We start from the raw sequence: 23,991 nt of genomic DNA, 5'->3' as shown, positions 1-23,991 counted from the left end.
TAGATACACAGCTCAGCAGACAGTATCACACAGGATAGGATTAGATACACAGCTCAGCAGACAGTATCACACAGGATAGGATTAGATACACAGCTCAGCAGACAGTATCACACAGGATAGGATTAGATACACAGCTCAGCAGACAGTATCACACAGGATAGGATTAGATACACAGCTCAGCAGACAGTATCACACAGGATAGGATTAGATACACAGCTCAGCAGACAGTATCACACAGGATAGGATTAGATACACAGCTCAGCAGACAGTATCACACAGGATAGGATTAGATACACAGCTCAGCAGACAGTATCACACAGGATAGGATTAGATACACAGCTCAGCAGGACAGTATCACACAGGATAGGATTAGATACACAGCTCAGCAGACAGTATCACACAGGATAGGATTAGATACACAGCTCAGCAGGACAGTATCACACAGGATAGGATTAGATACACAGCTCAGCAGACAGTATCACACAGGATAGGATTAGATACACAGCTCAGCAGACAGTATCACACAGGATAGGATTAGATACACAGCTCAGCAGACAGTATCACACAGGATAGGATTAGATACACAGCTCAGCAGACAGTATCACACAGGATAGGATTAGATACACAGCTCAGCAGGCAGTATCACACAGGATAGATAGATACACAGCTCAGCAGACAGTATCACACAGGATAGGATTAGATACACAGCTCAGCAGACAGTATCACACAGGATAGGATTAGATACACAGCTCAGCAGACAGTATCACACAGGATAGGATTAGATACACAGCTCAGCAGACAGTATCACACAGGATAGGATTAGATACACAGCTCAGCGACAGTATCACACAGGACTAGGATTAGATACACAGTCAGCAGACAGTATCACACAGGATAGGATAGTACACAGCTCAGCAGACAGTATCACACAGGATAGGATTAGATACACAGCTCAGAGCAGTATCACACAGGATAGGATTAGATACACCGCTCAGCAGACAGTATCACACAGGATAGGATTAGATACACAGCTCAGCAGACAGTATCACACAGGATAGGATTAGATACACAGCTCAGCAGACAGTATCACACAGGATAGGATTAGATACACAGCTCAGAAGACAGTATCACACAGGATAGGATTAGATACACAGCTCAGCAGACAGTATCACACAGGATAGGATTAGATACACAGCTCAGCAGACAGTATCACACAGGATAGGATTAGATACACAGCTCAGCAGACAGTATCACACAGGATAGGATTAGATACACAGCTCAGCAGACAGTATCACACAGGATAGGATTAGATACACAGCTCAGCAGACAGTATCACACAGGATAGGATTAGATACACAGCTCAGCAGACAGTATCACACAGGATAGGATTAGATACTCAGCTCAGCAGACAGTATCACACAGGATAGGATTAGATACACAGCTCAGCAGGCCGTATCACACAGGATAGGATTAGATACACAGCTCAGCAGACAGTATCACACAGGATAGGATTAGATACACAGCTCAGCAGACGTATCACACAGGATAGGATTAGATACACAGCTCAGCAGACAGTATCACACAGGATAGGATTAGATACACAGCTCAGCAGACAGTATCACACAGGATAGGATTAGATACACAGCTCAGCAGACAGTATCACACAGGATAGGATTAGATACACAGCTCAGCAGACAGTATCACACAGGATAGGATTAGATACACAGCTCAGCAGACAGTATCACACAGGATAGGATTAGATACAAGCTCAGCAGACAGTATCACACAGGTAAGGATTAGATACACAGCCTCAGCAGACAGTATCACACAGGATAGGATTAGATACACAGCTCAGCAGACAGTATCACACAGGATAGGATTAGATACACAGCTCAGCAGACGTATCAACACAGGATAGGATTAGATACACAGCTCAGTAGGCAGTATCACACAGGATAGGATTAGATACACAGCTCAGCAGACAGTATCACACAGGATAGGATTAGATAACAGCTCAGCAGACAGTATCACACAGGATAGGATTAGATACACAGCTCAGCAGACAGTATCACACAGGATAGGATTAGATACACAGCTCAGCAGACAGTATCACACAGGATAGGATTAGATACACAAGCTCAGCAGACAGTATCACACAGGATAGGATTAGATACACAGCTCAGCAGACAGTATCACACAGGATAGGATTAGATACACAGCTCAGCAGACAGTATCACACAGGATAGGATTAGATACACAGCTCAGCAGACAGTATCACACAGGATAGGATTAGATACACAGCTCAGCAGACAGTATCACACAGGATAGGATTAGATACACAGCTCAGCAGACAGTATCACACAGGATAGGATTAGATACACAGCTCAGCAGACAGTATCACACAGGATAGGATTAGATACACAGCTCAGCAGACAGTATCACACAGGATAGGATTAGATACACAGCTCAGCAGACAGTATCACACAGGATAGGATTAGATACACAGCTCAGCAGACAGTATCACACAGGATAGGATTAGATACACAGCTCAGCAGACAGTATCACACAGGATAGGATTAGATACACAGCTCAGCAGCAGTATCACACAGGATAGGATTAGATACACAGCTCAGCAGGACAGTATCACACAGGATAGGATTAGATACACAGCTCAGCAGACAGTATCACACAGGATAGGATTAGATACACAGCTCAGCAGACAGTATCACACAGGATAGGATTAGATACACAGCTCAGCAGACAGTATCACACAGGATAGGATTAGATACACAGCTCAGCAGACCAGTATCACACAGGATAGGATTAGATACACAGCTCAGCAGACAGTATCACACAGGATAGGATTAGATACACAGCTCAGCAGACAGTATCACCACAGGATAGGATTAGATACACAGCTCAGCAGACAGTATCACACAGGATAGGATTAGATACACAGCTCAGCAGACAGTATCACACAGGATAGGATTAGATACACAGCTCAGCAGCAGTATCACACAGGATAGGATTAGATACACAGCTCAGCAGGACAGTATCACACAGGATAGGATTAGATACACAGCTCAGCAGACAGTATCACACAGGATAGGATTAGATACACAGCTCAGCAGACAGTATCACACAGGATAGGATAGATACACAGCTCAGCAGACAGTATCACACAGGATAGGATTAGATACACAGCTCAGCAGACAGTATCACACAGGATAGGATTAGATACACAGCTCAGCAGACAGTATCACACAGGATAGGATTAGATACACAGCTCAGCAGACAGTATCACACAGGATAGGATTAGATACACAGCTCAGCAGACAGTATCACACAGGATAGGATTAGATACACAGCTCAGCAGACAGTATCACACAGGATAGGATTAGATACACAGCTCAGCAGACAGTATCACACAGGATAGGATTAGATACACAGCTCAGCAGACAGTATCACACAGGATAGGATTAGATACACAGCTCAGCAGACAGTATCACACAGGATAGGATTAGATACACATCTCAGCAGACAGTATCACACAGGATAGGATTAGATACACAGCTCAGCAGACAGTATCACACAGGATAGGATTAGATACACAGCTCAGCAGACAGTATCACACAGGATAGGATTAGATACACAGCTCCGCAGACAGTATCACACAGGATAGGATAGATACACAGCTCAGCAGGCAATATCACACAGGATAGGATTAGATACACAGCTCAGCAGGCAGTATCACACAGGATAGGATTACATACACATCTCAGCAGACAGTATCACACAGGATAGGATTAGATACACAGCTCAGCAGACAGTATCACACAGGATAGGATTAGATACACAGCTCAGCAGGCAATATCACACAGGATAGGATTAGATACACAGCTCTGCAAACAGTATCACACAGAATAGGATTAGATACACAGCTCAGCAGACTGTATCACACAGGATAGGATTAGATACACAGCTCAGCAGGCAATATCACATAGGATTAGATACACAGCTCTGCAAACAGTATCACACAGAATAGGATTAGATACACAGCTCAGCAGGCAGTATCACACATGGCAGGCTTAGATACACAGCTCAGCAGTCGGTATCACAGGTGAACGGATTAGATACAGCACTTGTCCCCACTTGTCCTTCTGCTCTCACCCAGTCCGTGTCGGTGGGTTGACATTGGTGGCATTATTGTCCACACTTTGGTGATGGGGTTGAAGCACTCCACAGTATTCGATGTCTTCAGTCCGTCTCTTCCTCCGACCACATAGAGCTTGTTGTCAATCACGGCCACCCCAAACTGCAGGCGCCGGCCGTTCATGGTGCTGACCTGTATCCAGCTGTTTGTCCTCAGGTCGTACTTCTCAATTGTCGTGGCCCCTACAATAGAGGAGAAGCTGCCGTCATTGTGTGGATGAGCGGAGCTGAAATCACATGTAATCCTGCGGCTCTGCTCCTGCTGCTCATACCTGGGAGATAAGGTCTCGGCTCCTGATTGTTACCCAGAGTAAGACGTGCATGCGAGCACTTAGCGTTCGGCCCACGCGGACCGGCTCCTGATGCAGTTTTGGAAGCCAAAATCATTAGTGGGTCATAAGAGGAGAGAAGGTGTAAAGGACAGATACGACTTCTCCTCATTTTTTTTTATTCATTCCTGGTTCTGGCTTCCAAAACTGCACCAGGAATCCTGACGTGTGGCCGCGTGGCCGCGTGGCCGCGTGGCCGCGTGGCCCTAAGGCACATGTTGCAGATTGTGTGAGGTTTTCCTGCACTGATTTTCATGCAGCAGAAAACACCACCTGTCACATCACCGGCAAAGTGAATGAGATTTTACTAACTTCATTTACTCGTTGCCTATAATATCTCGGTGGAAATTGAGCTGCTATGCAGATTTTAAAATCCGCCGCATGTCATTTCATTGTGCGACTCTGCACCTTCTGTACAGTGGTTTTCTCTATAGATTTCAGGCTGATAAAAAAAAAATTGAAAATCTGCGACAAAAACAGCATAAAGAACTGCTCAAAAAACCACCAAAATTGAGATAAATAGCGCAGATTTAAGCACAGTTTTCCTTCATTTTTCATGCTGATTTTCTTCAGATCTGGACTCAGGTACCCTCATGTAGGAGAGAAGAGTGATAGACCCTCTAGTGATAGACCCTCTAGTGATAGACCCTCTAGTGATAGACCCTCTAGTGATAGACCCTCTAGTGATAGACCCTCTAGCACTGATTTTACCTCAAGACACGGAGGCTCATATTGCTTAACTCTTTCTTTACTTTAAAACAGCAGCAAAGAAGATAATCAGAAAAAACATTTCTCCAATGAGAACATAAGTCCCTCCCCCTTATCTCCACATAAAGGGACCTCCTTCACATCTTCACTTCCTCTTTCTTTGCTGCTGCTGATGAGATAAGTACCCCACCACAGTCCTCTGGGCTGTGGATTGGTATATATATATTATTTGTCTCTCTATATTTGGATTGTCAAGGGTTTTTCTTCATTCTTAATCCTTATATCTGTGGGTCGTTGTTTTATTTCCTTTTTGTTGCTTGGGGAGGTTTTTTCCCCCTATTTCTTTTTATATATCTTTGTTCTATCCTTTCCCTATTTTCTCCGGTCTTCCGGATTTTTTCTCTTGCCTTTTGCGTTTTCGCCTGTGTCGCCAGTGCCTGCGTCAGTTTCGTCCGCTCCGGGATCTTACCGTCCTCCGGGTGGCCTTGTTGTTTGGCGGTCTCGTCCCGGTCGCCATTTTCTTGTTCCCTCCTTCGTCTTCGGCGCTCCGGGACATCGCGAGGTTTCGGCGGCCATCTTGGTTGCGCCCGAGATCTCGCGATTCGCGAGATTTCGGGCGCGCGCGCGCATTTTCTTCTGCAGCTTCCTGCTTCCTTCGCGAGATCTCGCGAGTTTTCATACGTAGTGCCGATTCCTAACGGTCACCTCGTTTCTGCCGCGCTCCTGTCGGGTCTCTCCGCTTAGATTGAGATAAGTACTAGGTTGTTCCAGGGGCTTATTGTGCTAGTCACTAGGTTGTGTCAGGTGCTTACCCCTAAGTTCCGGGTATTTCTCCTGCAGTGTAGCCACCATGTCTGCCCCAACCCCCTCTTCTCTGCTAGGTAGCAGCCCCACACCTGATGTCAGCCAGGCTGCTCCCCAGAGGGTGCTCCCTCCTGTCACCCCTTCTGCGGCAGACGCCCATGCTAGGGCCTTACAGCAGTCCATTTCGGACGCCATTGTGTCCGCTATGGGCTCTGTTTCTTCGGCCCTCACCAGCTCCCTGTCTCAGGTCCTCTGTGCCCAGACAGTTGCTATGACCCATGATACCACGGTGTCGTTACCTAATGCCTCCAGAAACCCCTTGACAGATGGCATCGTTCCATCATCTGACAGCGCGCCCCGGTCGCGCAAAAGAGCCTGTCCGCGCCAGGCAGAACGTGCACGGAACTGGAAAACGGCTAGATCCCAGCCGCAACCAGAATCTGACTCTCAGGAGTCTGAGGAGGAGGTTGAGTTACTTTCCCCAGCTAACTCTGAGGGGGATGAGATCGATTTAGATGAGGGGCATCCTGACCCGGTTCCCCGCCGGGCCGCGACTAAGTCGTCGGCGACGACCGAGGCGCAAGCCCCCCTTTTGGACCCATCGGGTACTCCATTATTTGACCCGGACTCGCTACATCACCCCAGGTCATCCGAATGGCTACCGGCTCCCCATGTCGCTAGCTATATTGAAACCATGGCTCGCAAGCCGCTTAGCAAGGAAGCCAGGAACAAAATGCGGGCTGAGTGTCCCCGTCCGGCTATATCAAACAAAGTGTGTGAAACCCCCGCAGTCGACCCGAAGGTCGTACAATTTTTGTCCAAGTCCGGGTTTAGCCCCCGCAGGGGCCTGGACTCTGCCCTTCGGGCGTGCCAGGACAAATTGTTAGACATTATGGGTCCGCTGGCCAAAATCTTTGATTTGGCGGAATCAGCAATTTCTCAGGGCCGGCTGGTGGATCCTGAGGAGCTTAGGGGCTGGGTCCAGCGAGCCATATGTCTGGCGGGCAACGCCAACACGTCTATCGCCATTGAGCGTAGGAAGGCCATCTTGATTAAGATGGAGCCTAAATTGGCCAACATGGCCCTCACCGAGTCGGGCAAAGACGCCCAGGGGCTCCTATTTGGTGACCCCTTTATCAAGGAGCTGGGGAAGTTTGTGGGCACGTTTACGGCCCTAGACAAGGCGCAGACCTCCATGCGTAAAGTGTTCAGCAACCGGGTTTCCTCCAGGGTCGGCAGTTCGAGAGTCCGTCTGGCCGGCCGTTCTTCCTATCAGTCCCGTGGCTCGGGACGAGGCCTCTCAACATCATCGTTCCGGTCCTCCGGTTCCGACCCAAGACAACCCCCATCCTTCTTCCCGTCGCGAGGCTTCCAGGGACGTGGCAGACCATACCGGGGACAGCCTAACCTTCGACGCCCTTTCGGTAAGTCATCAATTCCTTCCCCATTTTTCGGATCAAAATGTGGGGGGCAGACTCCGTTTCTTTTCAGATGTGTGGGCCACGATCACCTCAGACCCGTGGGTCTTGTCCACGGTACTAGGGTTCCACATAGAGCTGGTGTCGGAGCCGAATTTCTTAGGATCCCCTCCGCATTTTCATACTGCCCTGTCCGCCCAATCCCTCATCGACGAGGAGCTGGCTCAATTACTCCAAAAAAGGGCCATAGAGCCGGCTCCCCAGACCCCTCGGGGAGTGGTCAGCAATATGTTCCTCGTACAAAAGAAAGGGGGTCAATTCCGACCAGTTATCAATCTGAAGGCCTTAAATTCCTTTGTGAGATACCGTCATTTCAAGATGGAGGGCATCCACCTCCTTCGGGATATGCTCCTCCCTCACGACTGGTTGGTGAAACTAGACCTAAAAGATGCGTACCTTACGGTACCGGTTGCTCTGTCCTCACGGAACCTGTTGCAGTTCCGTTGGCAGAACGCCCTGTGGCGTTTCACGTGCCTTCCCTTTGGCCTGTCATCCGCCCCGTGGTGCTTCACGAAGTTGCTTCGTCCGGTCATGGCCTGGCTCCGCAGTCGGGGTGTGAGACTCATAGTCTATCTGGATGACATTTTGATCATGGCCAGGGATTATGCCACCATCCGGGATCACCTACATTTAGCAATGTCTCTTCTCACCGGTTTGGGCTTCATTATCAATCGGGAAAAGTCCTGTTTAACCCCGTCCAGGACTTTGGAGTTCCTGGGTTTCATGGTAGACTCAGAGGCGTTGACTCTCAGTCTTCCCCCAGCGAAGGTGCGTGCGATTCGCAAGGAATTGCGCCGCACGTTGTCTTTGCCACAGGTGTCCCTTCGTCAGCTTGCCAGGGTGATAGGTCTCTTATCTTCTTCCATCCAGGCGATTTATGCGGGGGCGACTTATGCGGATCTCGTCCTCTTGGACTCGGATACTCGGGACGAGTTAGTTTGGTGGATCGCCAACCTGTCAGCCTGGAATGGGAGGGCCATTTTTGGCCCTCGGCCGGACCTGATAGTGGAGTCCGACGCCAGCCTCCTGGGCTGGGGGGCTCATTGCGAGGGGGTCTCCACCGGCGGCCCTTGGGCGCTGGCGGAGGCTGCGCTACATATCAATGCCCTGGAACTCCTGGCGGGATCTTTTGCGATCCGCAGCTTTATCAACGGGAAGGCCACGGCGTGTGTGCGTCTGCGGATGGACAACGTCTCGGCAGTCAGGTATATCAACTCCATGGGAGGTACCCGTTCCAGGATGCTAACCCACCTGGCCAAGGAGTTTTGGGAGTTTTGCCTGTCCAACAATGTGTCGGTGGTAGCGGAGTATTTACCAGGGCTCCACAATACTCGGGCCGATTGGAGCTCTCGTTTCATGTCCGATTCCAGCGACTGGAAATTGGACGAGGAAACGTTCGACTCCGTTTTATCCCGCTGGGGTCCTTTGTCGATCGACCTCTTTGCGTCTCGGTGGAACGCCCAACTCCCCAGATATTTCAGTTGGAGGCCGGATCCCTCCGCGGAGGCGGTGGATGCGTTCCTGCAGCCATGGTCGGCGGTCCTAACGTATGCATTTCCACCTTTCTCCCTGATTCCGCGGGTTCTCGCCATGGTTCGTTACCAGGCGGCGGACATGGTCTTGGTGGTTCCGTTTTGGACCACTCAGTCTTGGTTCCCGCAACTCATGGAGTTGTTGGTGGACTATCCCCTGCTATTGCCGCAATCGGCAACGCTGTTGCGGGGTCCGGTGGGTCAACCACACCCTCTGATAGTTTCGGACTCTCTGCGCCTGATGGCTTGCAGGATTTCGGGGGTCCAGATTTATCCGCAGATGTTTCGGAGACGGCTAGGTTCCTACTGGAGAGCGCTTGGGCTCCCGGGACCAGGAGGGCTTACAAGTCTGCATGGCAGTCATGGTCTTCTTGGTGCCTGCTCAGGAACCTGGATCCCGTTTCAGCCTCAGTGAATGATATCGTCCTTTTCCTTTCTTCTTTGTACAAGGACGGTAAGGCCTATCGCACCATTAATGTGTTTAGGTCGGCTATCTCCTCCGGCCATAGGGGGTTCGAGGGCTGTCCGGCGGGACGTCATCCCCTTATTTGTCGTTTACTCAGAGGCTCGCGCCTGACCCGCCCACCTCGCCCTCGGTTCTCGAGTTCGTGGGACGTTTCTATTGTCCTATCTTTTCTGTCGTCTTGGCCGGTCAATTCGGAGCTCTCTTTACGCCAGCTCTCGGCCAAGCTAGTTACCTTGTTCTGTCTCGTCTCCTGCAAAAGGGTGTCGGACGTGCGGGCGTTGGACTACGACGCTCGCTCGTTCACCCCGCAGGGCGTGACTTTTAATATTTCACGTCGTACTAAAACCAATATTAGGTCGGTGGATTATCCGGCTTTTCCAGAGTCCCTGCTCCTTTGTCCGGTGGCATGCTTTAGGGAGTACGAAACTCGTACTTCGCCCCTGCGGACTACCGCTCATTCACAACTGTTTATTTCCTTTCGTCGTCCTCATCTCCCGGTCACAAGTGTCACCTTGTCTCGCTGGGTGAAGTGGATCTTATCCCTGGCGGGGATTGACACCTCTATTTTCACGGCACACTCAGTTCGAGGTGCCTCAGCTACGTCTTTAGCCCTCTCTGGGGCCAAATTGGAGGATGTCATGAGACTGGCGGACTGGTCTCGGGTTTCTACGTTCAGGGAGTTTTATTTCAGACCAGGTCCGCATGTGTTTTCGTCCATTGTCAGTCGGCTTTGAACTTGCAATATGAGCCTCCGTGTCTTGAGGTAAAATTGTAGGATTTTACTAGTTTATGACGTAAAGTCATGATTTTATGAAAGACACGGAGGCGAGTATTGTCCCACCCATATTGTATCCCTCCCTCTGTGTCTATATTGGAGACTATTACAGTATGCTGTACTTGTTTATATGTATATGTTTGATTGATTTTTACTGCGTTCTTTTTCTTTTCCTGCATCAATAGGATTATTTGGAGTTGTCTTCGGCTCCTTGCTATTTATCTCTGTTTCCTTCCAGGTTGATTCCAGGGCCTTGCGGTGCTGTGGTTGAATTTCCCCAGTGTTGGCGCATCCCGCCAGGTGGCCGTTTGGGGATGGTTCCGTGTTTTGGGATCGTTTGAAGTCTCGCCGGTTGTTCTCGGTGGTTTCCAGTTTCCGGTTTTTCAGATACGTTACCAAAGAAAGAGGAAGTGAAGATGTGAAGGAGGTCCCTTTATGTGGAGATAAGGGGGAGGGACTTATGTTCTCATTGGAGAAATGTTTTTTCTGATTATCTTCTTTGCTGCTGTTTTAAAGTAAAGAAAGAGTTAAGCAATACTCGCCTCCGTGTCTTTCATAAAATCATGACTTTACGTCATAAACTAGTAAAATCCTACAATTGTCTCCAATGTGGGATCAGGGAAGTAAAAAGTGGGGTCAGTATAATTGCCGAAGGACCCGCAGCTCATAGACATAAAAGATCATTAACAGAAACAATAAGAGCAAATCCTCTCTGCAGCTTTGTGTCTGTTCTTTACTGCCCGACCTTTCCTGAGCAGTCGCCACAAACATTTACTTTTCTCTGTAAATCATCTGCTTCCTATTCTACAGATATAACTTGATATTTCTAATAAATATTTTGCAGTTTACAAATGTAATTTATCTCCCCCAAAAGCATATTACTTGTCCTGCTGCAGTCACTGTGCACATACATTACTCATCCTGTACTGATCCTGAGTTACATCCTGTATTATACTCCAGAGCTGCACTCACTATTCTGCTGGTGCAGTCACTGTGCACATACATTACTCATCCTGTACTGATCCTGAGTTACATCCTGTATTATACTCCAGAGCTGCACTCACTATTCTGCTGGTGCAGTCACTGTGTACATACATTACTTATCCTGTACAGATCCTGAGTTACATCCTGTATTATACTCCAGAGCTGCACTCACTATTCTGCTGGTGCAGTCACTGAGTACATACATTACTTATCCTGTACTGATCCTATGTTACATCCTGTATTATACTCCAGAGCTGCACTCACTGTTCTGCTGGTGCAGTAACTGTGTACATACATTACTTACCCTGTACTGATCCTGAGTTACATCCTGTATTATACTCCAGAGCTGCACTCACTATTCTGCTGGTGCAGTCACTGAGTACATACATTACTTATCCTGTACTGATCCTATGTTACATCCTGTATTATACTCCAGAGCTGCACTCACTGTTCTGCTGGTGCAGTAACTGTGTACATACATTACTTACCCTGTACTGATCCTGAGTTACATCCTGTATTATACTCCAGAGCTGCACTCACTATTCTGCTGGTGCAGTCACTGTGTACATACATTACTTATCCTGTACTGATCCTGAGTTACATCCTGTATTATACTGCACTCACTATTCTGCTGGTGCAGTCACTGTGCACATACATTACTCATCCTGTACTGATCCTGAGTTACATCCTGTATTATACTCCAGAGCTGCACTCACTATTCTGCTGGTGCAGTCACTGAGTACATACATTACTTATCCTGTACTGATCCTGAGTTACATCCTGTATTATACTGCAGAGCTGCACTCACTATTCTGCTGGTGCAGTCACTGTGTACATACATTACTTATCCTGTACTGATCCTGAGTTACATCCTGTATTATACTCCAGAGCTGCACTCACTATTCTGCTGGTGCAGTCACTGTGTACATACATGACTTATCCTGCACTGATCCTCAGTTACATCCTGTATTATACTCCAGAGCTGCACTCACTATTCTGCTGGTGCAGTCACTGTGTACATACATTACTTATCCTGTACTGATCCTGAGTAACATCCTGTATTATACTCCAGAGCTGCACTCACTATTCTGCTGGTGCAGTCACTGTGTACATACATTACTTATCCTGTACTGATCCTGAGTTACATCCTGTATTATACTCCAGAGCTGCACTCACTATTCTGCTGGTGCAGTCACTGTGTACATACATTACTTATCCTGTACTGATCCTGAGTTACATCCTGTATCATACTCCAGAGCTGCACTCACTATTCTGCTGGTGCAGTCACTGTGTACAGACATTACTTATCCTGTACTGATCCTGAGTTACATCCTGTATTATACTCCAGAGCTGCACTCACTATTCTGCTGGTGCAGTCACTGTGTACATACATTACTTACCCTGTACTGATCCCCAGTTACATCCTGTATTATACTCCAGAGCTGCACTCACCATTCTGCTGGTGCAGTCACTGTGTACATACATTACTTATCCTGTACTGATCCTGAGTTAGATCCTGTATTATACTCCAGAGCTGCACTCACTATTCTGCTGGTGCAGTCACTGTGTACATACATTACTCATCCTGTACTGATCCTGAGTTACATCCTGTATTATACTCCAGAGCTGCACTCACTATTCTGCTGGTGCAGTCACTGTGTACATACATTACTTATCCTGTACTGATCCTGAGTTACATCCTGTATTATACTCCAGAGCTGCACTCACTATTCTGCTGGTGCAGTCACTGAGTACATACATTACTTATCCTGTACTGATCCTGAGTAACATCCTGTATCATACTCCAGAGCTGCACTCACTATTCTGCTGGTGCAGTCACTGTGTACATACATTACATTACTTATTCAATAACTATAGAGGTGCAAGAAAAAAATAAAAGAAGAGAAGATACAAAAGATTCTTCCGGCATCAGGATTATCCAGAGATCAAACTGCTTCTCGACTGGAGGCCACATTATTAATATTCCTCCCGCTCGCCTGGCGGACAGTGCTTATGCGTCTGGAGATCTGGAATTAATTATTGGCGCCCCCCCCCTCCCCTCCCGACTCCCTTGTTATTCTTTTCAAGAACAATAGAAAGTTAAACCTAAATGGTCATTAACATTTATAGTTTCTGGACTTAGAGGGGAAATTATTACTCTGCTCCTGCAGCAGTAACATCGCTCCTCCAGTCCTCCTGACATTTACGGATAGTAATGGACGAACATCGGCGAAATGTTCAGGAACCAGGCGTTCGCAGCGAACCCTATTGACTTTAATGGCAGGCGAACCTGAAAGACCTTCAGTTTATTTTTGCAGCCACCAAATACTTACTAGAAGTGCACAAATAGTCCCACAACATGGACAGTGACCAGAGGGGATCATTGGCAAAAATTCCCACAAAAAATATGTATTTTAATCAGGGGCCATTTTTATGCGTCTTAAAGAGAAACTCTCAAAAATGTGCCCTGCTGGAGCCTAGAAGATTTATATTTTAGGCCACGTTAGTACAGGCCCCAAAAATTATGCATTCACCGGACAGAAAAGAACTTGTGATGATGTGGCTGGAGGTACATTAGGCGGTCACTGGATACAAATTTTACTGTCGGCGAGTACAGGCCCCAAAAATTAGGTATTTATCTGACAGAAAAGGTATTTTATGCCGCTGTATATACATCGCGTTATCTTAAAACAAAAGCCATCGAACAGCAATTGAAGGTGTTTGCTTAACGCATTTAGTTTAGATAACATGTCTCATAAAGCATGTGTGTTAACTCTACTACATCTGTAAGACAAGGACCATTCTTTGTTCTGGGTGGTGGCGGATATGTGTGGGCTGGCATGAGAAAATTCAATTACACGTGGTCGTCACAGGTGTTGAATTCCTCCGAGATCCATGCCTCAATCATTTTTAGAAATGTGAGGTAGTCCACACTGTTGTGAGCTAGGCGAGTGCGCTTATTAGTCACGATCCCCCCTGCTGTGCTGAACGTCCTTTCGGAAAGGACACTCGACGAGGGACAAGACAAGAGTTCCATGGCAAATTGTGCCAGCTCTGGCCACAGGTGAAGCCTGCACACCCAGTAGTCCAGGGGTTCCTCGCTTCTCAGAGCGTCCACATCGGCCGTTAACCCTATGTAGTCGGGCACCTGTCGGTCTAGGCGTTCCCTGAGGCTGGATCCGGAGGGCGGCTGTCGAAGGGTTGGCTGCTAGAATGATCTCAAATCTGAAGTTGCCAACACATCTTTAAACTGCCCTCTTCTTGCAGGAGCGGTAGGATTGGTGCTCGCACCTGTTTCGCTGTGAGAGGAAATTCCTCAGCCAGCGCCTGCAACAGCAGAATGCACCATCTCTCGCAGCAAGGCCTGGAAATGCTGCATTCTGACAGCCGTCTGTGATGCTGGTAACATGTCCGCCATTTTGTGTTTGTAGTGGGGGTCTAAGTACTTTGCCACCCAGTACTGGTCCTTGCCCTTTATGCTTTTTATACAGGGGGTCCCTCTTCAAACACTGGAGCATGAAGGCCCCCATTTCCACTAAATTGGAAGCGGTGGAGCGGCCTGGCTCCTGCTCATAGATGGAGTAGCCTCCCCTTGGGAATTCATCGATTCATCCAGCATTGCGACTTCTTCATCTTCCAGCTCCTGTTCCTCGATGGCTTGATCAATGACACAACGCAATGCACGCTCCAGAAAGAAGGCGTAAGGTACGATGTCACTGATGGCGCCCTGGCTGCGACTGACCAGTTTAGTGATCTCATTAAATGGCCGCAGAAGTCTGCATGCGTCGCGCAGGAGCAGCCACTGGTGCAGTGAAACAAAGCCAAGCTCCCCAGAACCTGTCCTGCTGCAGAGTTCGTACAGGTAGTCGTTAACGGCGCGTTTCTGCTGGAGCAGCCTATCGAGCATATACAAGGTGGAGTTCCATTGCGTGGGGCAGTCACAAATCAGAGGTCTGATGGGCAGGTGGTGTCGCCGCTGAATGTCAGCAAGGAGAGCCAAGGCCGTGTAAGATCTTCTAAAATGGCGAGAGATTTTCCTGGCCTGCCGCAAGACATCCTGGACCCCGCGGTATTTGGCAACGAATCGCTGCACGACTAAGTTCAGGACGTGTGCCATGCACGGCACGTGTGTCATTCTGTCCTGTTTCAGCGCGCTCAGCAGATTGGCACCGTTGTCGCACACCACTTTACCAACTGTCAAATTGAGCGGGGTTAGCCACTGATCGCACTGTGACTGCAGAGCTGAAAGCAGTGCAGGACCGGTGTGGCTCTTGGCTTCCAGGCACAACAGCCGCAGCACAGCATGGCAACGTCTCACCTGGGACGTCAACTAGTTTCTAGGGAGCTTGGGGTGCGCAGCGGAAGAGGCAGTAGCAGCGGAAAAGGAGGATTCAGGCGAGGAGGAGACGAAGGATGGAGTAAGAGGAGGATAAGAGGCAGGCCTGCATGCAATCCGTGGTGGTAACACCAAATCCACACGGGTGCCACGGGTTACATGCTTGACGGCCGTCAGAAGGTTCACCCAGTGGGCAGTAAAAGTTATGTACCTTCCCTGCCTGTGTTTGCTAGGCCACGTGTCTGTTGTCAGATGTATCTTGGGACCGACACTGTGTGCCAGAGATACATTCACTTGCCGCTGAACGTGGCCATATAGCTCTGGGATGCCCTTCTGGGAGAAATATTTCCTTTCGGGGACCTCCATTGCGGTGTGCCAATTAACAACATTTTTTCTAAAGGCCTCCGAGTCCACCAGTTTATATGGCAGTAGTTGGCGGGCTAGCTGTTCCAACAAGCCAGCGGTCAGCCGTTGGGCAAGAGGGTTATCCGTCATTGTTAACTTTTTTCGCTCAAACATTTAGGCCACGGAAGCCTGCCTTGTGCCAGATGAACGCAACGATGGCACGGGGGAAGGTGAAGTGGAGGACAAATGGGAGTTCAGAGGAGAAGGAGAAAAGGCAGGACGGGAGTGTGGCTTTTTTGGGCTCTGGCGGTGTTGCTCCCACTGGGTTCGGTGATGGGAGGCCAGGTGCCTTCTTAAGGTGGTCCTCCCTAGGTAAGTGTTGGGCTTACCGTGACTTATGCATTGACAGCACAGCCTGCAGATGGCAACACTATTATAACACGTTAAAAAAAAGCCCACACTGCGGAGCCATGTGCCGGCGTCCTGGGAGCGCCAGATATGACCGTGCATTGTGGATGGCTCACTCCAGATACATTTGCAGTCTGCTTTTTGCCTCCTATGCCCTGCGAGCTCTGCCTGCTTCTCCCCCCTATCTGCTGCTCTGTCTCCCTCTGAACTCCCCTTCTCTTCCTCTCTTGTGGGCACCCACGTGACGTCCACCGAAACGTCATCATTGTCACCTTAACCACCACTGACATTTGAGATCTCAGAGTAGGCAGCAACAGCGGGGACCTCCCTCCTTGGGCTGGGTACTGTCCTCAGACCGCTGGGTGGCAGCCGTTGATACCTCCTCTTCCTGATCCGATGTCAAGAATGGATGCACATTGTTAAGGTCTGGGAATGGATGGGAAAATAATTCCTCGAGTGGAGAGGTTATGGTGGTGGTGGTGTCTTTGCAACTTCCCCAACTTCCCACTTAGGCTTACCCTGTGCCAAAGACCCTAGAGAAAAGCAGTATTTGTGGAATCAGGTATATCTCAGGCCTCAATCAGTATTTGGTGGAAACAGGTATATCAAACCCCTTAATCAATATTTTGTGTAAGCAGGTATTTCAATCCCCTTAATTAGTATTTTGTGGAAGTAGGTATCTCACAGGCCTCAATCAATATTTGGTGGCAGCAGGTACTGTATATCAATACCCTTAATCAGTATTTTGTAGAAGAAGGTATATCGCAGACCTCAATCAGTGTTTTGTGGAAGCAGGTATATCAATCCCCTTAATCAGTACTTTGTGGAAGCAGGTATATCAATCCCCTTAATCAGTACTTTGTGGAAGCAGGTATATCAATCCCCTTAATCAGTACTTTGTGGAAGCAGGTATATCGCAGACCTCAATCAGTGTTTTGTGGAAGCAGGAATATCAATCCCCGTAATCAGTACTTTGTGGAAGCAGGTATATTGCAGAAAACAACAGAAATAAGATAATAATGCACTTGGCGTTCGGTAGGCGGGCTTAGATGTGTTTTGATCAAAATATATTGACTAAGTGTCTCAGATATTATCATATCAGAGTGAGGACTTAGTCCATATATAATGCTTGCATCTACTTTACTAAGAGCATTATTATCTTATTTCTGTGGTTTTCTTCAATAATATGGCCAGGGACATCCGCACATTTGTATCATATCGTGCAGGATGTTTTTATCTTCGTTTTTTCTGTGGAATTTTTTTCAGGTATATTGCAGGCCTTAATCAATATTTGGTGGAAACAGGTATATCAAACCCCTTAATCAGTATTTTGTGGAAGCAGGTATATCGCAGGCCTCAATCAATATTTGGTGGTAACAGGTATATAAATCCCCTTAATCAGTATTTTGTGGTATCAGGTATATCACACCGATTGCAAATAGTTGTTCCAGTAGTGCTTGTCCCTCTGTATAGCTGCGGTATCTCAGCAGAACCGCACACAACTGCTGCACAATACAAATGCACTATAATATACTGTCTATGTTAGAAAGTATATTATAAGTATATCGCACCCCTCTGTGTATCACACCTATCGATAGCGCACCTATAGCAGTCCTTAACCCCTTAAGGACACAGCCTTTTTACACCTTAGGACCAGGCCATTTTTTGCAAATCTGACCAGTGTCACTTTAAGTGCTGATAACTTTAAAACGCTTTGACTTATCCAGGCCGTTCTGAGATTGTTTTTTCGTCACATATTGTACTTCATGACACTGGTGAAATGAAGTCAAAAAAATATTTTTTTTTGCACCAAAAAATACCTAATTTAACAAATTTTTGGAAAAATTAGAAAATTTCAAAGTTTCAGTTTCTCTACTTCTGTAATACATAGTAATACCCCCAAAAATTGTGATGACTTTACATTCCCCATATGTCTACTTTATGTTTGAATTGTTTTGGGAATGATATTTTATTTTTTGGGGATGTTATAAGGCTTAGAAGTTTAGAAGCAAATCTTGAAATTTTTCAGCAATTTACAAAAACTACATTTTTAGGGACCAGTTCAGGTCTGAAGTCACTTTGCGAGGCTTACATAATAGAAACCACCCAAAAATTACCACATCTAAGAAACTACACCCCTCAAGGTATTCAAAACTGATTTTACATACGTTGTTAACCCTTTAGGTGTTGCACAAGAGTTATTGGCAAATGGGGATGAAATTTGAGAATTTCTTTTTTTTGTCAAATTTTGTATTTTAACCCATTTTTTCCACTAACAAAGCAAGGGTTAACAGCCAAACAAGACTGTATCTTTATTGCCCTGACTCTGCTGTTTACAGAAACACCCAATATGTGGCCGTAAACTACTGTACGGCCACATAGCGGGGCGTAGAGTGAAAGGTGCGCCGTTTGGTTTTTGGAGGGCTGATTTTTATGGACTGGTTTATTTACACCATGTCCCATTTGAAGCCCCCTGATGCACCCCTAGAGTAGAAACTCCCTAAAAGTGACCCCATGTAAGAAACTACACCCCTCAAGGTATTCAAAACTGATTTTACATACGTCGTTAACCCTTTAGGTGTTGCACAAGAGTTATTGGCAAATGGGGATGAAATTTGAGAATTTCATTTTTTTGTCTAATCTTCCATTTTAACCCATTTTTTCCACTAACAAAGCAAGGGTTAACAGCCAAACAAGACTGTATCTTTATTGCCCTGACTCTGCCGTTTACAGAAACACCCAATATGTGGCCGTAAACTACTGTACGGCCACACAGCGGGGCGTAGAGGGAAAGGTGCGCCGTTTGGTTTTTGGAGGGCTGATTTTTATGGACTGGTTTATTTACACCATGTCCCATTTGAAGCCCCCTGATGCACCCCTGGAGTAGAAACTCCCTAAAAAGTTACCCCATTTTGGAAACTACGGGATAAGGTGGCATTTTTTTGGGGACTATTTTTAGGGTACATATGATTTTTGGTTGCTCTATATTACATTTTTGTGACGCAAGGTTACCAAAAATTGAAATTCTGAAATTTCATCTCCATTTGCCATTAACTGTTGAGGAACACCTAAAGGGTTAATGAAGTTTGTATAATCAGTTTTGAATACTTGAGGGGTGTAGTTTCTTAGATGGGGTCAGTTTTGGGGAGTTTTTACTCTAGGGGTGCATCAGGGGGGCTTCAAAAGGGACATGGTGTCAATAAAAAAGGCCATCAAAATCGGCCTTCCAGAAACCATGTCGGTCCTTTCCTTTTGCGGCCTCCCTTTTACTGATACAGCAGTTTACGACCACAAATGTGGTGTTTCTGTAAACTGCAGTATCAGGGTAATAAATATTAAGTTTTGTTTGGTTGTTAACCCTTGTTTTGTTACCGGAAAAAACGGATTGAAATGGAAAAGTGCCAAAAATAGCGGTTTTGGCACCGTTTTTTTTTTGTTTTTTTAACTGTGTTAATCTGGGGGGTTAGGTAATGGGATATTTTTATAGAGGAGATTCTTACGGACGCGGCAATACCTAATAAGTCTACTTTTTTTTTACAATTATTTAGGTTTTTGACTATATTATCTTTTTTGATACAAATCTTTTTTTGGGTATCTCTAAAGTCTAAGGGTCATTTTTTATTTTATTTTTTATACAATTATCTCATGTGGGGACTCATTTTTTGCGGGATGAGCGGACAGTTTTATTGGCACTATTTTGGGGGCTATATGACTTTTTTATCGCTTGCTATTAAACTTTTTGTTATGTAAGGTGACAAAAAAATTCTTTTTTTGCACCTATTTTTTTTTTTTTTGACCGTGTTAATCTGGGGGGTTGGGTCATGGGGTATTTTTATAGAGGAGATTCTTACGGACGCGGCAATACCTGATAAGTCAACTTTTTTTACAATTATTTTGGTTTTAGACTATATTATCTTTTTTGATAAAAAAATTTTTGGGGGTATCTCTAAAGTCTAAGGGTCATTTTTAAAAAAATTTTTTTTATCCATTTATCTCATGTGGGGGCTCATTTTTTGTGGGATGAGCGGACGGCTTTATTGGCACTTTTTGGGGGGCTATATGACTTTTTGATCGCTTGCTATTAAACTTTTTATTATGTAAGGTGACAAAAAAAAAACTTTTTTTTGCACCTTTTTTTTTTTTTTTCCTTGACCGTGTTAATCTGGGGGGTTAGGTCATGGGGTAGTTTTATAGAGGAGATTATTACAGACGCGGCGATACCTAATATGTCTACTTTTAATAAATTATTTTAGTTTTTTTGAGTGTCTCAAGTCTGAGAACCAGTTTTTTTTTATCCGATGTCAGTGCTAAATTGGGATATAAATGTAGTACTCCATGGAAGTGTGGTACTCCCTGAAGCAACCGTCAATGCAGAGGCCCGGATGATCGGGGCAAGTGTCGCACTGAGTAGTCGTGTCCTTCCGTATCCCCCTCCTGCGACACACTCTGCACCTTTTTTGGGTTCGTCCCTTCTTTCCAGTATGGGGGACCACACCTGGAAAGTGTTGGCCAGGGACGATCCGGGTGCCTCCAGTTCCCGAGGTACTCCGGCCTGCTCTTTCCCGGTCCGAAAAGATCAGGGCCTTGAGGACTGCCTCATAGAACTGGAGGAATGTCCCTGTGCTGCCAGCGCTTCGGGATAGTACAAAAGAGTTGTACATGGCAACCTGCACCAAGTAGACCGCAACTTTTTTGTACCATGCCCGGGTTTTGCGCATGGCGTTATATGGCTTGAGGACTTGATCAGAGAGATCAACTCCTCCCATATACCGATTGTAAGCGACGATACAATCGGGCTTGAGGACCGTTGCCGCGGTACCTCGCACAGAGACGGGGGTGGTGCTGTTACCGTGGATTGTGGACAGCATAAGGACATCCCTCTTGTCCTTATACCTGACCAGCAACAGGTTTCCAGTGGTAAGGGCACGGGTCTCACCCCTGGGGATAGGTACCTGGAGGGGGTGGGCAGGGAGGCCGCGCTGATTTTTCCGCACGGTCCCACAAGCGGACGTGGATCTGGCGGCAAGGGACTGGAACAAGGGGATACTGGTATAAAAGTTATCCACGTAAAGGTGGTAACCCTTATCCAGCAGTGGGTACATAAGGTCCCACACAAGTTTCCCGGTAACACCCAGAGTGGGGGGACATTCTGGGGGTTGAATCCGGGAATCTCGCCCCTCGTATACACGAAATTTGTAAGTGCACCCTGAGGTACTCTCACAAATTTTGTATAGCTTCACGCCATACCTCGCCCGCTTGGAGGGCACATACTGGCGGAAAATGAGTCTCCCCTTGAACGCAATGAGAGACTCATCAACCGCGACCTCTCTTCCAGGTACATAGGCCTCCATGAATTTGGCCCCAAAGTGATCGATGACCGGCCGTATCTTGTACAGACGGTCATGGGCAGGATCACCTCAGGGGGGACATGCTGCATTATCGGAATAATGCAGACATTTCCGGATGGCCTCAAACCGGGAGCGTTTCATGGCTGTACTGTAAAGTGGGGCCTGGTATAGGATGTCCCCGCTCCAGTACAGCCTGACACTGGGTTTTTTGACCAGGCCCATATGCAGCACGAGGCCCCAAAATGTCCTCATTTCGGCTGCACTGACCGGCGTCCAGCCACCGGGCCTGGCCAAAAAGGAGCCCGGGTGTTGAGCGACGAACTGTTGGGCGTACAGGTTCGTCTGCTCCACCATCAGATTTCCCAGTGGGTCACTGAAAAAATGACAAAAAAAGTCATATTCAGTGTAGCCCACTGTGGAAATCTTTATTCCTGATTGGCCTACAAAATCAGGAATCACAGGCTCGTATCGCTCTGGGCTACACCAGACAAGTTCACCGGCAGGGGGCTCCGGTGGATTTAACTGGTGGGCCGGGAAACCAGTACGAGCCCCAGAGCTGCTCGTACTAGTGTGGGCCACAGGGTCCCTAACATGGCGGTCCCCTTGCTCCGCCTGGCGGCGTCTCCGCCGCCTTGGGGGCTCATCATCATTGCTAGATGATGAGGAGGATGCGGATGACAACAGGAATGTGGGGTCATCCTCATCCTCATTGGGACTCTCGGAGTCGGAAGCAATCTGGGCGTATGCCTCCTCGGCCGAGAACGTCCGGCGGGCCATAGGGGAGTGTGTGTCTGCGTGTATATGTGCGTGTGTGTAACTCTTTATTTTGTGTGTGAGTGTGTGTGGGGGCACGGGTGTTCACGAACTCACCCTAAAACTAACAGAAAAAAAATAAAATAAACTAACTAAAAAAAGGGCAAAAAATGTGGGGAAAAAAATTCAAAACCGCTGATCAACCGTCCGAAGTTGATCAGCGGTGGGGTGTGCGATGCGCTAACAGTGGCCGGACACTAAGTGCCGACCACAGTCAGCGTACACGAAAAAAATAAATAAATGCACCTCAAAAAAGGTGGGGGGGGGGGGCAGGGGGTGGGGGGGCAAGTGGCAGCTGTCCCTAACAGCCTGTCCCTGCTCCACACAGCAACTTCTGCAAAGCAACAGAATGTAAAATGGCGGCCAGATCGGGTTTATTTATAGGGTGGGGGTCGGTCCATGTGCTGAAACGTCTCAATTGGCTGTCCTGTCCCACCTGATGGATGTGTCATGGGTCAAAGTTCGGCGCAATGCAAAATAATATGGCGCCGGCGGACATCGCCATATGTTCGCATGCGCCGCGAAACGACCGCCGGGCGAACCGCAAGGCCATCTCTATTTAAGGACCTCAAAATTGGTTTCTGACATCAAAGCATTTGTCTGAGACCCTGTTTATTTGAAGGGCGAGGACACTGAGCTGCGGTGGCATTTATAAATAGAAGTCAGTGTAACCTGTGAGCAGCGGCTCCTCGGTGACTTCTCATTGATTGTTTTCGTCTGTCACTTTGGATGAAGGTGACACCACTTGGGGAAATGAATAAAGCCAGCAATCGATGAGGGGCCACCAGAAGAGCATTTTCTTGATTGGATGACTTATTCTCTTGTTTTTTCTGGACATTTATAGACATTGCTCTTCAAAACTCAGTGAATATAATCCCTGAGGTCTCCGGGATGAATCTGCCGGCCTCCTCTACACAGCAAAGAACAGACCTTCTATAGGAACCCAACACTGAACAAAAAGGACCTCAAGATCCTTCAACTGATAATCTCTATCAAATGGAAGCTCCATGATCTCATCCATAGTAGGTGGGTCAGGATAATACATTTAAGAAAGCCTTTAAAGCGTCTTTATTGTTCTGATAAAGTGACATTTTCCGCCTCCTCCAGCAGCCTGTAGACCTCCCTCCCTGCAAGATGTCTGTAAATGTTCGGAAACCTCCTCAGTCACCCAATAATCCATCTAGTGCAGGCATGTCCAAACTGCGGCCCTCCAGCTGTTGCAAAACTACAACTCCCAGCATGCCCTAATAGCTGTAAGCTATCCAGGCATGCTGGGAGTTGTAGTTTTGCAACAGCTGGAGGGCCGCAGTTTGGACATGCCTGATCCAGTGTAAAACAGCAAGAGGAAGGAGGAAGATACAGCGAAATGACTGCATGCTGTGAGAGGGGCCGAGGGGCCGAGCTCTGAAGTCACAGCAGGAGGAGCCCGTCCACTGAGCAGGCACGGGGACAC

The 23,991-nt window shown here is 47.3% G+C and overlaps 1 protein-coding gene across 1 annotated transcript in view; it reads right to left on the bottom strand.

Annotated features, from left to right (window-relative positions):
• Positions 1-23,991, bottom strand: part of LOC122919777 (kelch-like protein 4) — an 83,848-nt gene that overhangs the window by 40,614 nt on the left and 19,243 nt on the right. The window contains 1 exon segment of the mRNA XM_044268961.1: positions 4,171-4,395. Within this exon segment, the coding sequence (XP_044124896.1) occupies positions 4,171-4,395 (225 nt within the window).

Source organism: Bufo gargarizans, chromosome 9 (genome assembly GCF_014858855.1).
Source record: "Bufo gargarizans isolate SCDJY-AF-19 chromosome 9, ASM1485885v1, whole genome shotgun sequence".
Classification (NCBI taxonomy): domain Eukaryota; kingdom Metazoa; phylum Chordata; class Amphibia; order Anura; family Bufonidae; genus Bufo; species Bufo gargarizans.
This window is presented reverse-complemented; position numbering and strand designations above follow the sequence as displayed.